The sequence below is a fragment of the Mobula hypostoma genome, chromosome 27, assembly GCF_963921235.1.
Source record: "Mobula hypostoma chromosome 27, sMobHyp1.1, whole genome shotgun sequence".
NCBI classification, from domain to species: domain Eukaryota; kingdom Metazoa; phylum Chordata; class Chondrichthyes; order Myliobatiformes; family Myliobatidae; genus Mobula; species Mobula hypostoma.
The window spans coordinates 30645785-30666510 of NC_086123.1; the positions used below are offsets into that span (position 1 = coordinate 30645785).

The 20726-nt window shown below is 38.0% G+C and overlaps 1 protein-coding gene across 3 annotated transcripts in view; it reads left to right on the plus strand.

Moving 5' to 3' along the window:
• Positions 1-4544: 4544 nt before the first annotated feature.
• The window catches only part of pole (polymerase (DNA directed), epsilon), a 135227-nt gene continuing 119045 nt past the window's right edge, over positions 4545-20726 (plus strand). For 2 of the 3 annotated variants that reach the window (XM_063034149.1, XM_063034150.1), the window contains exons 1-12: positions 4545-4664; positions 7975-8110; positions 9301-9381; positions 10828-10872; positions 11259-11351; positions 11454-11608; positions 15662-15800; positions 16478-16558; positions 17097-17204; positions 18345-18455; positions 18683-18768; positions 19961-20080. In XM_063034149.1, the coding sequence (XP_062890219.1) occupies positions 4600-4664; positions 7975-8110; positions 9301-9381; positions 10828-10872; positions 11259-11351; positions 11454-11608; positions 15662-15800; positions 16478-16558; positions 17097-17204; positions 18345-18455; positions 18683-18768; positions 19961-20080 (1220 nt within the window). In that variant the 5' untranslated portion in view covers positions 4545-4599. Of the gene's footprint in view, positions 4665-7974; positions 8111-8470; positions 8777-9300; positions 9382-10827; positions 10873-11258; positions 11352-11453; positions 11609-15661; positions 15801-16477; positions 16559-17096; positions 17205-18344; positions 18456-18682; positions 18769-19960; positions 20081-20726 lie in introns of those variants that run through there. The other variant, XM_063034151.1, reaches the window with a different exon arrangement.

Here is a 20726-nt window from a genome sequence, read left to right on the forward strand (position 1 = left end):
AAATCATGGATCTTACCTGAAACAACCAGACTTTGGTAAAAGTTTAGGCTCCCCTCGATTTAGGCTCACTTCCTGTCTGCACACAGGCCCGAATAAATCATCACCTTTTGGATGAGGGCACAATTTCTTTATTTAACCTTGAAATTATGCAAATATAATCTTTGGAATACATCATCTGGTAATTTAATTTTCTCCTCCTCCTTAGAATATCATCCTGGTAGCATAAGCAACACTTAATTCCTTGTGGTATTTTATGCACAGCCGTTTGGAATATCGCACTGGTTGTACCACATATTCTACTTTAATACTGAGAATGGGCCCTGCCATTATTACTAAACAAGAAATACTGCTTGTATTTGTTTATATTAAGCTGGGCCTAGTCATGAGCGACATGTGCCCTACCAATCTGGCATGAAAATTCTGAAGTGTAGACAAACAGTATTACTCATCCTCACCTGCTTTATTAGGAACACATTGTAATCTCCAGAAAAGCAGGGATTTTGGCCACTCTGGCAACTGCCATGATGTCTATTGTCTGTTCACTTTCTGCCACTGTGTTCAATTAAACATAACATACGACAAACCACATCATACAATAAATTTGCCCATTAAAATGTGTTACTTTATTAATTGCAATTATTTCGAGTAACTCAAGGACACATTACCTAAAAGAACTTCATTAACTCTTTAGTTATGCAACTCTTAGTTAGCTTCACAACTTCTTAATTTAATTAGTTCTATTCAGAAATTGCCCACTCTAGATGAACCTGGCCAGGTTTTGAAGTTGCATTCTTCTCCAAGTCTAAGACTTGAGGTTTTCATTGGACTCTGGAGTTATTACAGCCGGTCATCTGATGAGGCACCTTTTTATAGATTTCTTTGTAAACTTTCCATGAATTGCTTTGAATTAACAGCCAATTGCATGGCTATAAGCCAACTCCTTTTCTATATATGAGCTTGTTTTTCTTGATACTTTCAAATTCCTACTGATTTTCATAATCACCTTAGCCATTTGGTTCATAACTTAAAGCTTGCAAAATTTACCAGACTGCTCCTCATACACAGTGCTCAAAATTGTGCATGTTTCTCAATGTCAGGGATACCAGGCAGCAAAGCTGTCTCAGGTGGAAAATTACTACAGTTATGTTCCCATATTGAAACTAATGAACTGTCCAAGTGTCAGTGTGACCCCAGTTCACAACGTCCCTTCAGCTTCATGTGGACCAAGTCCCGTTTGTTGTTCTCAATTCCTCTATTTAACTGTTTCTTTACCCCTCAACTGTCTATACCACTGCAATATCTCATACCTTTTAGTTCTGCTTTGCTCTTCTTCTAGCAGGAGTACATAGGGCCAGGTAGGGATTTACAATAAATCCACTTCTATATATGTTTTAACTTTATGGTGTTCAGTGACTGAACAAATCCTTATATGTGTTTTTATATACAGCCTGCCACATATGGTTGTGATATAGTGGCCTTCAGCACATTTATCCAGTCTAAGCAGAGGCCTTTAAATCAATCACTTAATTGTACAATATTAACCTATTCAGCTGTAATAATCAATACACTTTAATTAGCTCAGACTTTCAACAGAGCATGTTCTAAATTTAAGAGTGTTTCTCATTAATGGTACATTAAAGTGTGTAAATGTCACTTTTTATGATGGAATAGTTGTGCCAATATTGGTAATAATATCTTGATTTTTAATCCTCAGCAGCTGTGTACATACATCTATTGATGCTTCTGGACACATCTTCAGTGATGTTCCTGGAATCATTGGGTGTTTTGGGTCTTTCAACATCATACAACCTCCTCCAGGTGATCAGACCCCAGCTTGTGTCCAGATGGCTAGCTACTTATGACTCCATGGCTCCCCTCTTTTGAGCCACAGCCATCTTGAGGCCCTCTCTGCCGCATCGGTGGTACTGCGGATGGCTCTCCTCTTCCTCTCTCCCTCAATGCCCAAAATGCTGAAGGCTCTAACTAAAGAACGGGCTACGAATCCCCTACAATCAACCTCCACTGGGAGACACCTCGCTCTCCATCCAGCCTGCTGACAGTTGCTGACCAGTCCTGCGTACTTGGACAGCTTCCTTTCAAAGGCCTCCTCCAAGCTATCTTCCCATGGGACTGTCAGCAGCATAAACTTGTTAATATTTGATTTTGTCACTAATAGTGGCACATGTGGTGTTTAAACTGATTTCTTCACATTTCTCATCTATCTCAAAATGTGTGAATTTTCCTTCTGTGGTTCTCTGTTATAAAGATTGTCCCTCTTTTTAAACCTTGCTTTGCCATTATTTTAGTTCACTGCATTCTGTCTGTCTCATCTAAGTTCTTTGCCTGGAAAAAAAATCCATCCTTTTAAAATATGAATTAAAAGGCTTCCATGCCTTGCTTAACATAAAAGGTCCCAAAAATATCTGGTCTAGGGCTATCTCCTGCTCTGATCAGTAAGGAAGTTAGTCTTTTACTTGTAATCATGTGAATTACATTTAGTCAATAAAGTGGATCCGAATGTAACTTTATGTCTGCATACCTCCAATAACTTTGCATGTTCTTTCACCAGAACTTATCTATCTTTCTTAAAATATTCATAGATTCTTGTTCCACTGCCCTTTGTAAAAAAGATCTTCAAAGGCTTCCAATTTCACTTCATCTCTTTAATGTGTATACCCAGCAATTTCTTAAATGGGTAATCCCTTAGTTTTTAAAAAGTAATCTGGACATTTGGTTCCAGATTTTCCCACGTGAGAAAGCAACCTATCTAAAGAAATTCCATGAGGTTCCTCAAATCAATTAATAATTACCACTGGAATATTTTGACAACTGATGGGGAAAATTACTCAAACCAGAAAAATGTGTGGATTTTGAGAACTGATTTGCTAGGTTAACCTTTCAACTAAGCAAGAAAGTGTTGGAAATGTGAAATTAAAATAGTAAATTTGTATGCTAAATATATTTAATTAATTATTAAAAGACAATTATTAAATGATAGCTGGGCGGAGTACTAGCACTTACTTTTGTATATCATGGAAAAGAAAATCAGAAAATAAAGGTGCAATTGCGGGCAATTTGGAGCAGGCGATATTTGAGGGGAAATCAGGGGAAAAAAGAATCAACATTCTGATTCCATAACCTTTCAGCAAAGCTGAGATTGATTTATTACTTTTGACCTGTGGTCCAAACAAAGAAGCTGTTTGTCGATGGACTACGGTATGTAGGTAAACAGAAAACAAATTGCAAGTGTTATAAACTGATTATAAAATGGCAAATTCTGTAATTACAGAGCAGATTTCCTCATCAACTTCAATCACAAAGGTAATTGAAGCATTGACTCTCTCCAGGTGCTGCTTGACCCACTAAGTTCTGTATCCCCAGCTGTCTGGGTAAAATATTGCTTCAGCAATGCCTCAACACACAATTGGCCACATGGCTTGTTTGTTTTTGTTGTAAATCTATGGTTTAGTATCTCTTGTCTCTAAAATAGATATGGACTGCCTTTGTTCAATATCAAAGTCTGTGCTTGAAATACCATGCACGTTATCGGTAAAGGAATACGTGCAAAACATCAAAAGACAGGTATCCCAGAAACAGTCAGGTTATCACAGAAATCATTTACTAAATCAAATTATTACAGTCAAGATCGAAGAATGGGTCAATGCACAACATAAAAACATGAGGGGGAAAAGTTATGAACGGAATCATCTTGGTTCCCCCCCCCCCCCCGAGTTCTGGTTTACTCGCTCATTTCATCATCTTCAGGTGCCATGGCCCCACACTGCTGTTTCGGGTCAAGTGGATCAATTCATTGGTATTCACTTCCAATTCTCTGGCTACTGTCTCCATCATCATTTGTCTTTGTCTTCCTCTTGCTTTCTTCCCTTCAATTTTTCCCATAATTACCGTGCATTCTAACTCCTCTTTCCTAATCACATGTCCAATGAAGTTACATTGCCTTTTCATGATCTCATACATTATTTCTCTTTTTGTGTTTGCTCTGTTCATGACATCCTCATTAGATATTCGTTTCGTCCATGATATTCTTTGCATCCTCCTCAAAAACCACATCTCCTGCTGCTTCAATTCGTTTCCTCATGTTACTAGATATTGTGCAACATTCTGAGCCATATGACATAACTGGATAAACGTAACATTTCAGTGCTCTGAGGCGGGTTGTCATGCCTAGTTTAGTATTGGTCAGTATACTCTTCATTCTCGTAAAGGTGTCTTTTGCCATCCCTATTCTTCTTTTGATGTCCAAGTCGCACCTGTCATCTGATGTCACCCAGCTTCCTAAGTAGCAAAAGTTCTTCACTTGCTTTATGTCTTCCCCGTTTATTCTCAACCTGCAGATAGAATTATCCTTCTTTTTGGATATCACCATACATTCTGTCTTTTCGCTCATTTACTCAGACAATTACGGTACAGTGTTGGTGTAATCACTGTGGATTATCCAATGAGAAGCGTCCCCAGTGCAGACCAATCGCCGCGCAGTTTCACGGCGTTGCGAGATTTGTCTCGCGAGAGCTGGCGGAGCGCGCCAATCTTCTGTTGGAGACCGAGTCCCGGAGTCCGGGAGCCGGAGGGTGGCTTGTCATGGTGTTACAGAACAGCGGCAGGCTGAGACCGGAGCGGGCCCACGGCACCGACAGCAATTACTCGTAAGTCTCACAGCGGGGTGGGCGCAGCCTGTCAGCGGTGCGTCGCCACCAGATTCTGAACTTTCGGGCAATGGTATCGGGAGGATGGAAGTCTGGTCGGAAAACCCGCGTTGCAATGAGATTGCCAGAGGTTGAATTCGATCGTGACCCTGCGCTGTGATTGTGTCCCAGCCGGGATTTACCAGAGGTGGTAAACAACTGACCAATCACCCCCTTCCACTGACATCCCGTGCTTCCTCCAGCCCCCAGTCCCACTTTTTGTTGACTCTGCACACTTTCCTGAAAGTAGTGGCAAACAAGTTGTCCAGTGTTCCGCCAGAGAAAATGTATCCACGAGGGAAAATGAAACATCGTTCACATTTCCTCTATAGTTCTATGCAGTATGAAAATTTGTGAAACTGTTTTGATAGTTTGAAATGTAGTTGCCTGCAGAACCAGTATCAATTTATTGTCACTGATATTAGTCGTGAAATTAGTTTTGTGTCAGTGTTATAGTGCAGGCATAACAAATTACTGTAAACTACAATTAAAATTACAGTGGGCACATGGACCTTTCAAAATTTTGATGCCAGAACTTATAAAATATATCCTGTTTGAAAACATATATGTATGGAACCCAGTGGATTTTTTAAAGAAAAATTAATGAAGTGATAAACTTTTTGAACTTTACCCAATGTTGAAGCGTTAAACCATTCTTAATTATAGATGCAGAAATGTGTATTGGGATATTGCAAGATATTGATAGGGATTGTGCAGTGAAAATACAGTGCGTCAACCACTAAATTACGACAAAGTAACAAGTGACCAATATGGTGTTGATTGAGAATTAAAGTAGGTAGACCAGGAAATGTGATGTGACCAGTGAGAATTAGCGTTTTATCTGATGTCCAGCACCTCTGTCAATATCCTTTTAGTGTTTTAGCTTGCAAACGTTTCAACTTAACCTACTTAGGGTGCACAGCGTAGGGTTTTGTAAAGTTAACCATGTTACAAAATAAGCCACATATGACAGCACAGATGGCATTCAACCCACCATGCTTTATCATCTCTCTGTAAGAACTGTCCAACTAATTGTATTTACTTTGCCTTCTGCATTGGTCTTTAATTTTTATCCTTTAATGATCTAATGTGATTCTTTCTTTGTTAACTATAATTTAATGCTTTCAATATCGTCTGGAACAATGGCTTATCAATTGCTCCAAGCCATAACAATTGTGTTTGTTCTTTTGACAAATTAACTTAAATCTGTGTTCTGTAGTTACCACTTCAACTGATTGTGGAAGTATTTCCTTCTGTACATCAGTATTGTGTAATGCTGACCACCCATTCCGCTTAACCATTTTTTGCTGTGAGGAGAAAAATCTCAATTTCTCTTCAGCATATTGCACCCCTTTGTCCCAGGTATTATGCACTCTTTCCAGTGCTTAGGCATCTTTTCTAAAATATATACAATGCCCTGATTTTGGAAAATATTCACCAGAATAGGTTGACCACTGACTTTGTGAAGGTTGACTACAACTATTTGTACATCTTGAGTTATATAGTCTTCATTAATTTCTCTTGGGGGGGGGGTTCAAAATTTGTGAATATGATTCTCTAGATTTCATGGTCCTATAACTCACAAAATGCTGGTGGAACGCAGCCGGCCAGGCAGCATCCATAGGAAGAAGCACAGTCGACGTTTCAGGCCGAGACCCTTAGTTGACTGTGCTTCTTCCTATGGATGCTGCCTGGCCTGCTGTGTTCCACCAGCATTTCGTGTGTGTTGCTTGAATTTCCAGCATCTGCAGATTTCCTCGTGTTATGGTCCTATAACTAGTTATTTTCCTTTTTTTCAAATACAACTCCACATTCTTCTCTGGCCACATGCACTGAGATTCAGTTTTTAATGATCTCCCATTTCAGCCTCCTTTTTCTTTCCCTTTTTTCATGTTTAAATGATCCTTTTTGCCTCCCTACTGGTTAGTGCACAAAATGCTGAGATACATTTCAGACAGCCAGTTTTTGTATACAGAAAATCTAAATTAAAGTCTCAAGCTAATGAGCTTGCATCGTTTGCTGATATAATTTAGTGTATCTTCCTTAACTTAAATCCTGTAGGATATTGATATTTATCTGAGGGCCTTTCATAATCTTGTAGCATCCCAAAATGCTCTTCAGCCAATGAAGAACTAAAATGCAAGATCCAAGTCAGATCTGTAAATCAGCGTTCCCCAACCATGCGCTATCGGGCCGCGATGAAATGATAAGAGTCAGCTGCACCTTTCCTCATTCCCTGACATACCCACTGTGAAGCTTGAACGCACGCGTCATCCATGTCAGCGCGGGAAGGAGATCAACTCCTCGATTTGCAAATGACGGCGGGCTGAAAAGTATGTTTGATATAACATCTCTGCCAGCATTCCAGATCAAAGTCAAGGCTAAATATCCTGAGATAGCCACGAAAGCACTGAAAACGTTGCTTCCATTTCCAACATATCTCTGCAATGAATGCAACGAATACTAAATTGCGGAATAGACTGGACACAAGGAACCCCCTTCAAGTATCGCTGTCTCCCATCACTCCTCGATGGGACCGTCTTGTTGCAGGAAAACAAGCCCAGGGCTCCCACTGATTCAGCGATATTGGTGTGTTGCAATGATTTTATATGTTCATACGAGGAAAGCATGCGCTGTGTGTTTAATATTCAAACGTTACTGAAAATGTTATGATGCTATTGACTTACTTATATAACCATATAACAACTTCAGCACGGAAGCAGGCGATCTTGCCCCTTCTAGTCCGTGCCGAACGCTACTCTCACCTAGTCCCACCGACCTGCACTCAGCCCATAACCCTCCATTCCTTTTCTGTCCATATACCTATCCAATTTTCCTCTAAATGATAATATCGAACCTGCCTCTACCACTTCTACTGGAAGTTCGTTCAACACTTATTTCAAGCTCCCCTGTCCTCCCTGATAATTGACTTACCAGTATATTCATGCGAGGAAAATATGCGCTGTGTGTTTAATATTAAATTAGTTAGATAATTCATTTTAGAAACAAAATTGAGTGTATTAGCCACTTATCACCTATATTCCAGTCGTGATTAACACCACCACCCCCCCCAACAGAATCGCCAAAAACGATTTGCAGAAAAAAATCGGCTGGTACACACATGCGCAGGTCACAGTGCAAAAAAGGTTGGGGACCCCTGCTGTAAATAATGCCTTGATTGAAAAGGAAAATGATACCAACTGCTTTCTTGTGATAGGCAATGAATGGCTAATAACAGATATTACCATGCCTCTGTGTTTTTGTTCTCCAGCGATGATGGTTCCTCCCTTCCTGCACTCAAGCGCCTGGAGCGCAGTCAGTGGACAGATGAGATGGATGCGCGTTTTGGGTTTGAACGCCTCAAAGATCCAGGAGAGAAAACAGGCTGGCTAATCAACATGCACCCAGTTGGTTACCTATTTGAATTTAGTTACTTATATGAGAAATAATTGCCACCCATAACCCTGGGCTTTTTGATAGTGGACATGTGATTAATACAAGCAGTGTGGTTATTTTACTTTAATAACTGAGTAATATTAGTGGCCATAGAAGGAGCAATGTAACTTTTCAGAATCAGGTTTATTATCACCAGCATGTGTCGTGAAATTTGTTAACTTAGCAACAACAGTACAATGCAATAGAAAGATAAAAAAGTAAATCAATTACAGTAAGTATATGTGTTTGTATTAAATAGATTTAAAATGGTGTAAAGCAAATAACTGTATATTTTTAAAAAGTGAGATAATGTTCATGGGTTCAATGTCCATTTAAGAATTGTATGGCTGAGTGAAGAAGTTGTTCCTGAATCACTGTGTGTGTGCCTTCAGGTTTCTGTACCTCCTTCCTGATGGTAACAATGAGAAGAGGGCAAGCCCTGGGTGGTGCAGGTCCTTAATGCAGTTGCCTTTCTGAGGCATGGCTCTTAAAGTTGTCTTGGATACTACGGAGGCTAGTACCCAAGATGAAGCTGACTAATTTTACAACTTTCTGTAGCTTCTTTCAGCCCAGTGCAGTAGCCCCCCCCCCCACCCCCATACTATACGGTGATGCGGCCAGTCAGAATGCTCTCCATGGTACGTCTATAGAAGTTTTTGACTGTTTTAGGTGCCAAATTAAATCTCTTCAAATTCCTAAAGAAATATAGCTGCTGTCTTGCCTTCTTTGCACTTAGCCACACAATGCTCCAGTCCACCCAGCTGAGAGTGGGTACCGGCAAAATGCTGGGGGTTAACCTTGCGACAGATTGGCCTCCTATCTGGGGAGGAGTCTCATACTCTCGATCGCTTCACGCCACGGAAACCGGCATAAGCACCAGCCTGATGGGCCACAAGGCTCGTGACAGACTTTAATCTAATCTTAATCTTGCCTTCTTTATAACTGCAATGACATGTTGGGACCAGGTTAGGTCCTCAGAGATCTTGACACCCAGGAACTTAAAATTGCTCACTCTCTCCACTTGTGATCCCTCTATGAGGACCGGTTTGTGTTCGCTTGTCTTTACCCTTCCTAAAGACTTTTGTTCATTATCAGGAAATTAGTGTATCAAAAACAAAATCTTCCTGTTTATCAAACCAACTGTATGCATTTTGGTTTGCAGGCTGAAATCCTAGATGAAGACAAGAGAATGATCAGTGTTGTGGATTATTATTTTGTTGAGGAGGATGGAAGCAGATTTAAGGTTTGTAACAATATTTGGAAAGGCACTTGCACCTTCTGTCTCACGACTGTGTACACGTGGACAATAAGATATTTGTAACTCTGTCCAATGAATTATGGTGCGGAAGCTGATCTTCTGGTCTGATTGTAATCAACATCTTCCATCAGGAGGTGTGTAACTTCAATGTAACTTTTATTAATGCACATTTGAGTACTTTCTTAGTGTGATGAGATTTCTGCCTCCAATGCCCTTTCCAGCAGAATTGCAAACCCTACCATTCTTTCAGTGACTTATTTTTTTCCTCATTCCTTCTCCAACTCTAAACTGCATAATTCCAAATGCATTTTACCTGTAATATGGTGACTGCAACTGAGGGAGTATTTTACCTGTGGTCTAACTAATGCTGTGTAGTCCTAGCATAAACTCCAGGCTCTCGTACACTGCGCCTCAACTTCCAAGTTACACTGTTTTTGATTACCCTGAAAACCCTCAGTAGTATGATTATATTAGTTGTGTGTGTGCAAGCCTAATTATATTTCAATGATTTTATATTTGTTAAGGAATTTGTTCACCATTTTGCAACTCTAACCATGCATTTCAACATATTTAGCCGGAAGTAAGTTAGCTGTATAACATTTGGATAGCACAAAAAGTACATCACGACATCCTTCCAGTTCATTCTGCTGTTCATTGAAATTATGGCTGGTCTTCCTATTGGCTTCGTTACTTATTAAACATATAGCTTCAATTGTGGTTTATATCTAGTTGCTAATCTAGATTTATTAATATGAACTGATTGTATATGTAATATTAATTAGCATACTATCAATCTGATTCTGCTAACAGTTGTTACTACAGCATAATGAAAGTGTTAGCGATTTCTGATATTATAGTGGAAGTTTCAACATGAAATGTTAGTTACAATTTATGCCATAAAACAATAAAAAACATAAATGGTGAAAGTCAGATATAAAACAAAAAATATAGAAATACTCAATAAAGCTGGATTTATGGAGAGATTCCGTTAGTTAAAATTTTGATTCACTGATTTTCCAGCAGAATGCTTCTTGATTTGCTGTGTTTCCAGCACTTCCCACTTTTCTTGTCCCATGTTTGACACCCCTACCAAAATCCTGTGTTCTGCAGTCTCTATCTCAATAACTTTTGTTCTTCTCAGCTTTACTGTTCATTATCTCTATGGCCTGTTCATGGTATTGGGGGGGGGGCCTCACAATGATTAAACTTGCAGTGTATAGGCTATAAAATGCACAGAATGTACAGCTTCTTTCTTGAGTAATTTAACATGGTTTTCTTTTTTGGAGATTTTATTTACCAGGAATTTTTTTTTTACTTTAGACTAATTTTGACATTAAGATATCATACGAAACTCCATTTAGAAACAACGGCCCTTGTTTTATCTTTTGATATTATGCCAATTGTTAGTTTATTATCATTTTCTCTCTTCAGGTTGCTCTGCCTTTCCAACCTTACTTCTATGTTGCCACGAAAAAGGTACGTCAAAAGTCATTTCGAAACCTAGACAAAAGATGAAAATAAACCTGATTTGTCTCACGTTCATTATTTGCATTTATTCAGTCCAAATGTTTAGGTAATTATTTTGAATATGCTTTATTTATTGTTTTATTAATGCAACTCAAATGCTTCTTGCAGAATACTAGTTGAGATTAGACTGCTAATGTGTTTGGACAATATGTTTAAACAAAAAAATAACCTTTACTTCCGTAATTATTATTTAAGGACAATTACTACCTTCATTGAGAGGAATGTAATTATCTTAAAAAAAGATTTGAAAACAAAAGATGAAATAAATGGTAATAATAAGTAATAATAGAATAAGTAGTGAGAAAGTAACATGGAAATTTCTTTTAATAAAACAGGGCTGTGAGCGAGAGGTTTCGTCATTCTTGTCTAAGAAATTTCAGGGCAAAATAAGTAAAATAACAACTGTTCCAAAAGAGGATTTGGATTTGGTAAGTTGTGCTGTTACTGCTTTCTTTTTTTTTTTGTTTTTGGAGGTAGAAAAATAATGTTTGGATGGTGTAACATTACTGTTAAATATGTTTGTTCTACAGCCTAACCATCTAGTTGGCTTGAAGAGACTCTACATTAAGCTTGCCTTTAACACAGTTGATGAACTAATGAAAGTTCGGAAAGAAATTTTTCCAGCAGTGAGGAAAAACAAAGAGAAGGAGAAATCAAATGATGCCTACACGGTTATGTTAGCAAGGTAATTTCATAATTTATGGTCTTGTGTTGTTTTCTACATGAAAATGCTGTTGTTAGCATCCCACTTTCTGCAGTCTTGCAGTACATAATGCTTGTGATATTTGTAAGACCTTATAACAGAATATGCCGAGATTGTCAGGTAATTATCAGCATGTTAAGTGCTTCGTATACAAGTGACAACTGCTTCAGTTCTTGCTTGCTTGATTCTTGTGTTGTCTTAAGAAAAGATAATTTTTTTGGCTACTATAACTCTTAGAGAATAGTTAATTTTGAATAAAAATATACAGAACTGAGCAACTTTAAAGTTTGGTAAATAGATACTCCTGAGCTTTAAAGTGTTTTATAAATTCTGGAGATATTCCATTAGATTGGATGGTGGCAAGGAGAAAGAGAGCGAATGGAGACTTGCCTTTTATCTTAATGTCAGTTAGCCGGTAAATGCTAGGATGTGTATAAAAGAATGTAATAAATAATAGGATTGAGCAGATTCAAAGTGGATTTATACAACGCACATCAGGTTTGAATAATCTGCCGGTGTTTGACTGGATGACTGAGTGAATAGATTAGGGGGAGCTGATGTGATATTTTTAAATTCTTAGAAGGATTTTGATGAATTCATGCATAGGAAGTTGGTCAGCAAGAATAAAGTGCAGGAAACGGAGAGTAATATATTGGCATGTGTTGAGAATTGGTTATCAAAGTTAAAAATTGGAATAAATAATCATTCTTAGGTGGCAGACTGTGATGAGTTCAGAATCGCGAGAATTGGTGCCTGGACTCCAGTTATTCGTTTTTTATCCAAATGATTTTGCTGAGGGAACCAAAGGGTTATGGATAAGCTGAATGAGTGGGCATCCAAGGGGGAGATGGATCATCATCATCATCAGGTGCCATGCCCAGATTGAGCTTTGACTGCCATGGCCCACATTCTCTTGTTTCGGGTCAAGTGGATCAATTCATTGGTATTCATTTCCAATTTTCTGGCTGCTGTCTCCATCATCACTTGTCTTTGCCTTCAAGTATAAGTATGGAATATCATGTATAAAAAGTAACATCATCCATGTTGGTGCAAATCACAGTAAATCAGAGTACAGTGGATTCCAGTTAATTGGGACCCAATGTACATTTTGGCCTAATTCGGCTGCTGCCCCGGTTAGCCGAAATTTCATGGAAATAATTAAAAGGTATAAAAATAGACTATCATTTAACTGAGTAACCATTTATGTATTTAAATGAAATACAGAACAAATTAGAGCACTACCAATAACTTTACAGTACTATAAAAACTGTACTAGTTCCTAATAGTTATTCATTTGCCATGGAATTGTTTCATTTCCGCTCTTGGCAATTTCTGGCATCTTGAAGCCTGAATGCTCGAAACTGCAATGAGCTAAACAGTTCTGAATTGTCTTGCTGCTTATTTATTGCTAGCTATCAGTGACAAAGATCACTGATTTTTGAACATAAACACTAACACTATGTAAAAACTAATCACTGTAGGCATGGTGTAGTGTCTAATGGCCACGCAAATAACGCTAGTTAAAAGCTGCTAGGCAAGAGGCTCCTGCCCCAATTAGTGTCCCAAATAAATGGAGGAAATCCTGGCTTTTTTTCAATTTAGTTTTTGTTCTTTAATAGTTGTCCCAATAAGCGGCTGGAGCAATTAACTGGAATACACTGTATTTGTTAAATGCTGAGGGAATGCATCATACTGTCATTTAAAGGAACCTCGGGTATCAGAATCAAGTTTATCACTAATATGTCATGAAATTTATTTTGTGGGAGCAGTGCAAGGCATAAGAATTGCGAATGAATTACAAAAATAAATAAATAGCATAAATGAGAAATTGTGAGTTAGTTTTCATGGACCATTCAGAAATGTGATAGTGGAGGATAAGAGGCTGTTCTTAAAACATCGGGTGTGTGCCTTCAGGTTCCTGTACCTCCTCCCCATCGAAAGTATTGAAAAGAGGGCATGGCCCGAACGGTGAGGATAGTTAGTGATGGATGCTGTCTTCTTGAGGCACAGCCTTGTAAGATGTCCTCTGTGGTGGGGAGGATTGTGCCTGTGATGGAGCTGGCTGAATCTACAACATCTGCGGCCTGTTTTGATCCTGTGCATTGGAGCCTCCATGCCAGGCGATGATGCAACCAGTCAGAATGCTCTCCACGGCACATCTGCAGAAATTTGCTGGAGTCTTTGGTGACATACTAAATCTCCTGCAGCCCCAAATGAAGTATAGCCACTAGTATGCCTCCTTCATGATTGCATCAATGTGCTGGGCCCAGGATAGATCATTTGAAATGTTGATGCCTAGGAACTTGAAACTGCTCATCTTTACTATCACTGAGCCTTCAATGAGGACTGCTGTGTGTTCTCCTGACTTCCAGTTCCCAATGTTCACCATCAGTTGCTTGGTTTTGCTGTTGCTGAATGAAAGCTTGCTGTTGTGACGTCACTGAACTAGCTGATCTTTCGTGCTCCTGTATATTTCCTTGTTGCCATCTGGGATTCTGCCAACAGCAGTGGTGTTATCTGCAAATTTATAGATGGCTTTTGAGTAGAGCGGAAGACACAAGTAACTGAAAACTAGTGAAGATACAGCCAACATTTGGGAGAGCAATTGACATGACAACCTTTATGCTGAGAGAAATTAACATGAAAGGAATTTGTATTGCAATTGATTATGCATTAGTGAGATGGAATATGATACGTGGAGGAAATTTTCCCTGCTTGAGATATCTAGGACTGGGGGCACAACTTGAGAATTAGTGGGAGGCCTTTTAAGTTTAAAAAAAAAAAAAAAAGTTGCCCTTCACTTTGAGGATGCTGAATCTTTGGAATTCTGTGTCTTGGAGGGTGTGATACCTCAGCCATTTTGAAGGCATCAAAATGAAATCAAATTTTGCCAAAGCTGATAGGTTTCTGGGCAATATAGGGTATTAGTGCTGATGGAGAAGAATGTTCTTAAGTGCAAAATGCTATAAATGGTACCAAATGGCCCACTCTTGCTCCTGTGATTTTGAATTCGGTTCGTAAGGAAAATGTAGATTAGTTTTGTGTAATGGCCAGGTGGAAGATACAGTTGTATATAGCTGAGCACACGGTGTGAGAAGAATGCACAGGGAATGTGAATGATTATAAACAAAAATTAAAAAGAAAGAGTAACACTTTCCTTAAAATATTGGCTGGGCAACTGTTAAGCCGGCTTCCAAAATAGTCCAACCTATCTTGTTGGAACGAACATCGTAGTCTAAGCTGACCGATAATCAGTGTAAGAATTGTGAAGCTGACAGAGAATTAATGGGTAAAACCTCCTGTTTATCAATCTTTGGACTATGGAATGTCTTATTTCAAGAAATAGTTGAAACTAATCTGGCTCAAACTAATGCTTGGTGATGAGTGAAATATTGGGGAGTCAGATTTGTTTAGGATTTTTAAAAAGCTACTTTAAAAAATTTTGAAATGAATTGAAACAGTTTTCTTTTGAACTGCCAATGTTTACTAAAGATATTTTAATTTTTAGTTTAAATGCAAAGTATCTATTTTACAGCAGTTTTTTCTGTTTTTAAGGAAACTGTGAAGTTGGTAGTAGGAATGGGGAGCTGTTCCAACATTTCAGTATTAAGCAGCTAAACTAATGTCACAGCTAGTTTTGAAGGAAGCAAGATTTTGTTACTTATTAGAGAGGGAAAATAATGAAGCATGTATGTGGTTAGCATTGTTATATCCCTAACGATGAATGGTGGTTTCAAAAGCTCATGATTTTTCTTCTCTTGTTTTCTCTCCGAAAGAAACCTGGTTAATTAACACCCATTCTATCCTGATTTCTAAAATGCCAAAGAGGTTAGGGAAAAATGTTCCGCACTAAAATCGGAAGTCAGTGGTGACCAATACTTAGATAATTCCGGGAATAAGTGTTGTGCTTTGTGTGTAGTTCATTAGTAAATTGCTGAAACATTTTATCTAAATGTGTTTTTGTTAATTTATTGTGCAATTTTTTTAGAATGCATGTCATTTCTTCATATATTTGATATCTGTTTCTCATTGTAGTGCCTTGGCTGGAGGAAATGTGACAGAAGAGGAAGAAACATCAAAAAAAATTTCTGATCAGATGGAAAACATTATTGACATTCGAGAATATGATGTACCTTATCATGTCCGGGTATCCATTGATCTGAAGATTCAGGTGGTAAGTATACTGATTGGCCTAATATATAACAATGGCTAACTTACAATAAGACCTGTGTTATCTCTATTGTAATGAAAAACTATTAACTGAATCTGAAACCAAACCTGGTTCATGACTGCTCTGAATTTTGTTACATTCTACGCATTGGTGTATTCCCAAATCTTGTGCCATCTGCAATCAAGCAGTTAGCTGGTTATCTGTTCCTACTTTTCTGATCCTTCAGTTTGAGTAGCCAGGAGTTGTATGAAAGGATATCTGTATCTGAAGCTCCATGTGGCTTGCAATTTTTCTGAACAGATATTTAAGATTAAGCCTGTAGTAGCTTTCTCTTCTTAATTCCAGATTATTTGGGATAGGATTCTGTTGTTAGACTTACTCCACTAGTGAAATAATATCCCTGGCTATTAGAAGTGGCTTAAAGTTGTCAGGTTGTGTTCAAGTAGTGAGATTATTCTGTAATTTAGTCTGTTCTGTCCTGTTTCAATTTCACCACATTTTTTTTTGAAAATTACTGCTTCCTTTTATTTTCTGAATCTTAAAGGAATTTGGAAATAGTGCAGAAAAATGGCTTGGTGATTGATTAAGATCTTGAGGAATAATGGAATCGACTTGACCACAAAATCCATGCCTGATCCTCTTTCCTATGTTCTTCTGTTCCAATATTATTGTCTTTCTAGGCACATTGGTATAACATTCAAATACGTGGTGGTATTTATCCTCCTGAGATTGTGCGTAGAGATGACTTGGTTGAACGCCCAGTAAGTAATGCATAACTACGCATTAACTTAAATTCTTGTTTTATAATGTGGTTAATTGTTTTTAGTAAACCTGCAATTTTTAGTAAATACTGAACAAACAAGCTTTCTAGTTTTGTCTTTTTTCACTGATATAATAGAAGCAAAATCAGGGCTATCATCACTGACATTTGTCATGAAGTTTGCTTTATGGGAGCATTACTATGCAAAACATAAAAATGACCTCTAGTTACAAAATGTGTTCATGGGTCTATGATCGTTACAGATCCATTGTAAATGCCTTTGACAAATATTGTCAGTCAAGTATTGAATATAGTTAATTCTTAAAGAAACAAGATTCCAGAATTGGATTTGATGAGCAAAGTAAATCTTTAATCTGCAACATCTTCGGTGTTATTCCATTTTAGAGATCTTTTTCTGAAAATTTAATCTAATTGCAAATGATGTATCCGAAGTTATAGTCTTTATTCATCCTGTATCATTGGGTAATTTGTTCATTATATGGAATGGATATTTATATTACCTTTATACTTTTTTTCAGGATCCCATTGTTTTGGCTTTTGATATTGAAACCACAAAACTACCATTAAAATTTCCAGATGCTGAAAATGATCAGATTATGATGATTTCATATATGATTGATGGACAGGTTTGTTTGGGTATTTGTAATTTTAAAAAATTATGAAACTGTAAATACTGACTTAGAATAGCAAGATCACGTTATTGCAATATTTAGAAAACATTTTGTACCTTAAATGTTGATATCAAATCTAAAGTCATGGAAAATAATTATTAATGAAATGAAATAAAACAGATTAAATGCTGTTTATTAGCATAAATGTTCAGTTAAACCTAGTAAAAATTTGGAAAGATAGAAATCATTCTCTTTAGCCCCGCCTTAGAAATATGACCTTATTATCTATTTCATATATCCTCTTGGTTTTTATCTCAGATTGAATTAAACATTACACATTTCTGTTTGGTAAGGGTTGAACATCTAACCTCAACCCCTTCGTGATAGGGACAATCTGAATTTCTCTTCAACATTATCCCATGACAGCGTGTCTCTGCTTGTACAATACCACCACTTCTAGAACCTGATTGTTTCACTGGAGACACAAAAGACTGCAGATGCTGTAATTCAGCGCAGAAGCAAACTGCTAGAAAAGCTCAGCAGGTTCTCTGTGTTCTGGTCATCTCTCCTCTACACCTCTACATGGCCTGTCTTGATGCAGGGCCTCAACCGAAAACGTTCACTAATCCTTTGCCTTCACAGATGCTCTTGACTTGCCAATTTCCTCTAGTAGTTGTTGTGTTTTTGCATTGCTTTCATGGCTGGATCCCCATCCTCCATTCATTGAAATCCTCTAGTATAATTTATTCCACTCAGCCACCATACCTCTCCCTACTTTTTATGCTTACCAGTGAATGTTGTTTTAATCTTTTAAGTCTTTTTATCACCACTTTATCGGTGTAATTCGGTTAGTTCAGCCACTTCAGTCTTCAATCATAAATCTTGTTATCTCCAACATTGGTCTCATATGCACCCCTTTAGCTGCTTGGGCCTATTCTACAATTTACTGTTCTCTATTCTCTTCGTAAAATCATTTTTAAAGTTCACTTTGATCAAAATTTTAAGAACCTGTCCTGTAAGTATTTTCATGAGATCTATTAAAATGTTGAAATGTTTATCTACCAGGATATGCATATATATGAATCTTATTAACTACATTGCACCTATGTAAGATTTCAGCTATCCTAAGAATTGTGTTTATTTTTCTATTTTCAGGGTTATTTGATTACAAACAGGGAAATTGTATCTGAAGACATAGAGGATTTTGAGTTCACACCAAAGCCAGAATATGAGGGTCCTTTTTGTGTGTTTAATGAGCCAGATGAGGTGGGGAAATCTGTTTAACTGATGAATTATTAATATGTGATTTTGAGTGTTAATGTTGAATAATGCAATGCTTTTCAATAGTTCAGCTGTACAATATGATACCATTTGAGAATGGCCTCTCAGTTCAATGGAGTAGGTTTTTGTTTTCATCACTATGCAGAATTCCCCTGCTTATTACTATAAATCTGTCATTATTATTATCATTTTTTACTTTCTATTTTATATAGGCGAGCTTAATCCGGAGATGGTTTGAGCACATCCAAGAAACTAAGCCTAACATATTTGTAACTTATAATGGAGACTCTTTTGATTGGTGAGTTTTCTGTGTGGTTCATTATGCATTGACTGAGGCTGCAACTGCAGATTCTGAAACAAGTGATTTTTCAAATATGCTTAGTGATTTAATGCCACTGGGCTTTCCAGTGTTCTTTACCTTAATAGATATGGATAGTCTCTTGTACCTAGATTTTGAGTTACTTTGAAGATTCTAATTTGTTGCAGCAATCACCACTTTAATGCACTAAAATGAAATTTAAGAAGCAAATTGCACTGCACTAAATACATGTGGAGATTTTCAGATATTTTTGCATAATTTTGGGTCTTACAGAGGAGAGGTTAATACTCTGTGACACAGTGGTGTCAAGATAACAATCTCTCACTCAGTGTCCAAAAAGCAAAAGAGCTGATTGTGGATTACAGGAGGAATAGAGACAGGCTCGCCCTGATCAACATCAGTGGCACTGCAGTTGTAAGGGTGAGTAGTTTCAAGTTCCTTGGTATACACATCATCGAAGATCTCACCTGGACTGTACACACCGGCTGTGTGGCAAAAAAAGCACAAGAGCGTCTCTTCCACCTCAGGCGATTGAAGAAGTTCAGCAGGAGCCCCCAGATCCTCAAGACCTTCTACAGGGCCACTATTGAGAGCATCCTGACTGGCTGTATCACAGGAACTGCATCAGCTTTGATCGCTGGGCACTGCAGAAAGTGGTACCGACAGCCCAGTGCATCTGTGGATGTGAACTTCCCTCCATAGAGGACATTTACAGCAGTAGGTGCATAAAGAAGGCCTGCAAGATCATTGGAGACACCTGTCACTTAAACCATAAGCTGCTTCTGTCTAGCAAACGTAACCGCAGCATTAAAGCCAGGACCAACAGGCTACAGGATGGCATCTTTCTACAAGCCATTAGACTTATAAGTTCACATGTCAGTACATTGCGCTGGAGTCATAATGCAAAGATTTTCACTCCCTCACATTGTGGGACAGATGTAAGATATAAATAAATTCAATTCAATTCATAGTAATTGTTTCTCTGCTTGTCCAGTTAAAATACATAGCACTGTCTTTTGTCTTCCTTCCTGCAGTACCCTTTGTTGTCACTAGATGTCAGAATCATTGCAGATTAATGCAAAATGCACCAATCACTTCTGTAGCAGTGATGTTATTTTGCACTGGGGAGAGGAAAGGTGGCTTCAGACTTGTAATTTGGTTTATTTTCCAGGCCATTTGTGGAGACACGAGCAGCGGTGCATGGTTTCAACATGTACAGAGAGATTGGCTTTCAGAAAGACAGTCAGGGAGAGTTCAAAGCCAGTCAGAGCATTCACATGGACTGCTACAGGTACAAAATGTTGGAATTGAAAGATTGATTAAATTCAGCTTTATTATGGTAGCTATTGTCAAGTTAATATACACATAGAAAATATTTCTATCCCTTGAACTTTTAGTTTGCAAGCTTTTTTTTCAGCTTGCTTCCAGGTACTCATTCCTTCTTCATTGACTTCCGTTAGAGTTCTTGTCTGAGTTTGAGGAAGCTAATCTCTGATTTTGTGAGCAGTAACTCTGTCATTCCATTACTATTAAAATTTTGACTGATCTGAATCTTGCACAGTTCTTTGCAATAGTGTCTACAGAAGGAAGAGAGCACTCCAATTATATGTAAAGACATAAATTAAACAACCTATGAAATACAGAGAAGAATAAAATGCTGGAGCCACACAGCAACTCTGGACAGGGGTGGGGGGGGGGAACAATAAATGTATTTGATTGAAATCTGATCTGATAAACTGCAAAAATCCCCTTCAATAAGGGAGATGATCTCACTCGTTGAAACATTAAACAATGTCCATGGAAGACTAAAAGGACCAATTCTGAAAAAAATAGTCAAGGTTTTCATTCCTTTCAAGATAGAATTTGAGGGAACCTTTAACATTAGAATGTACAAGTGATTACATGTTGCGTTTCCCAAGAAATGCCATCCACACAAC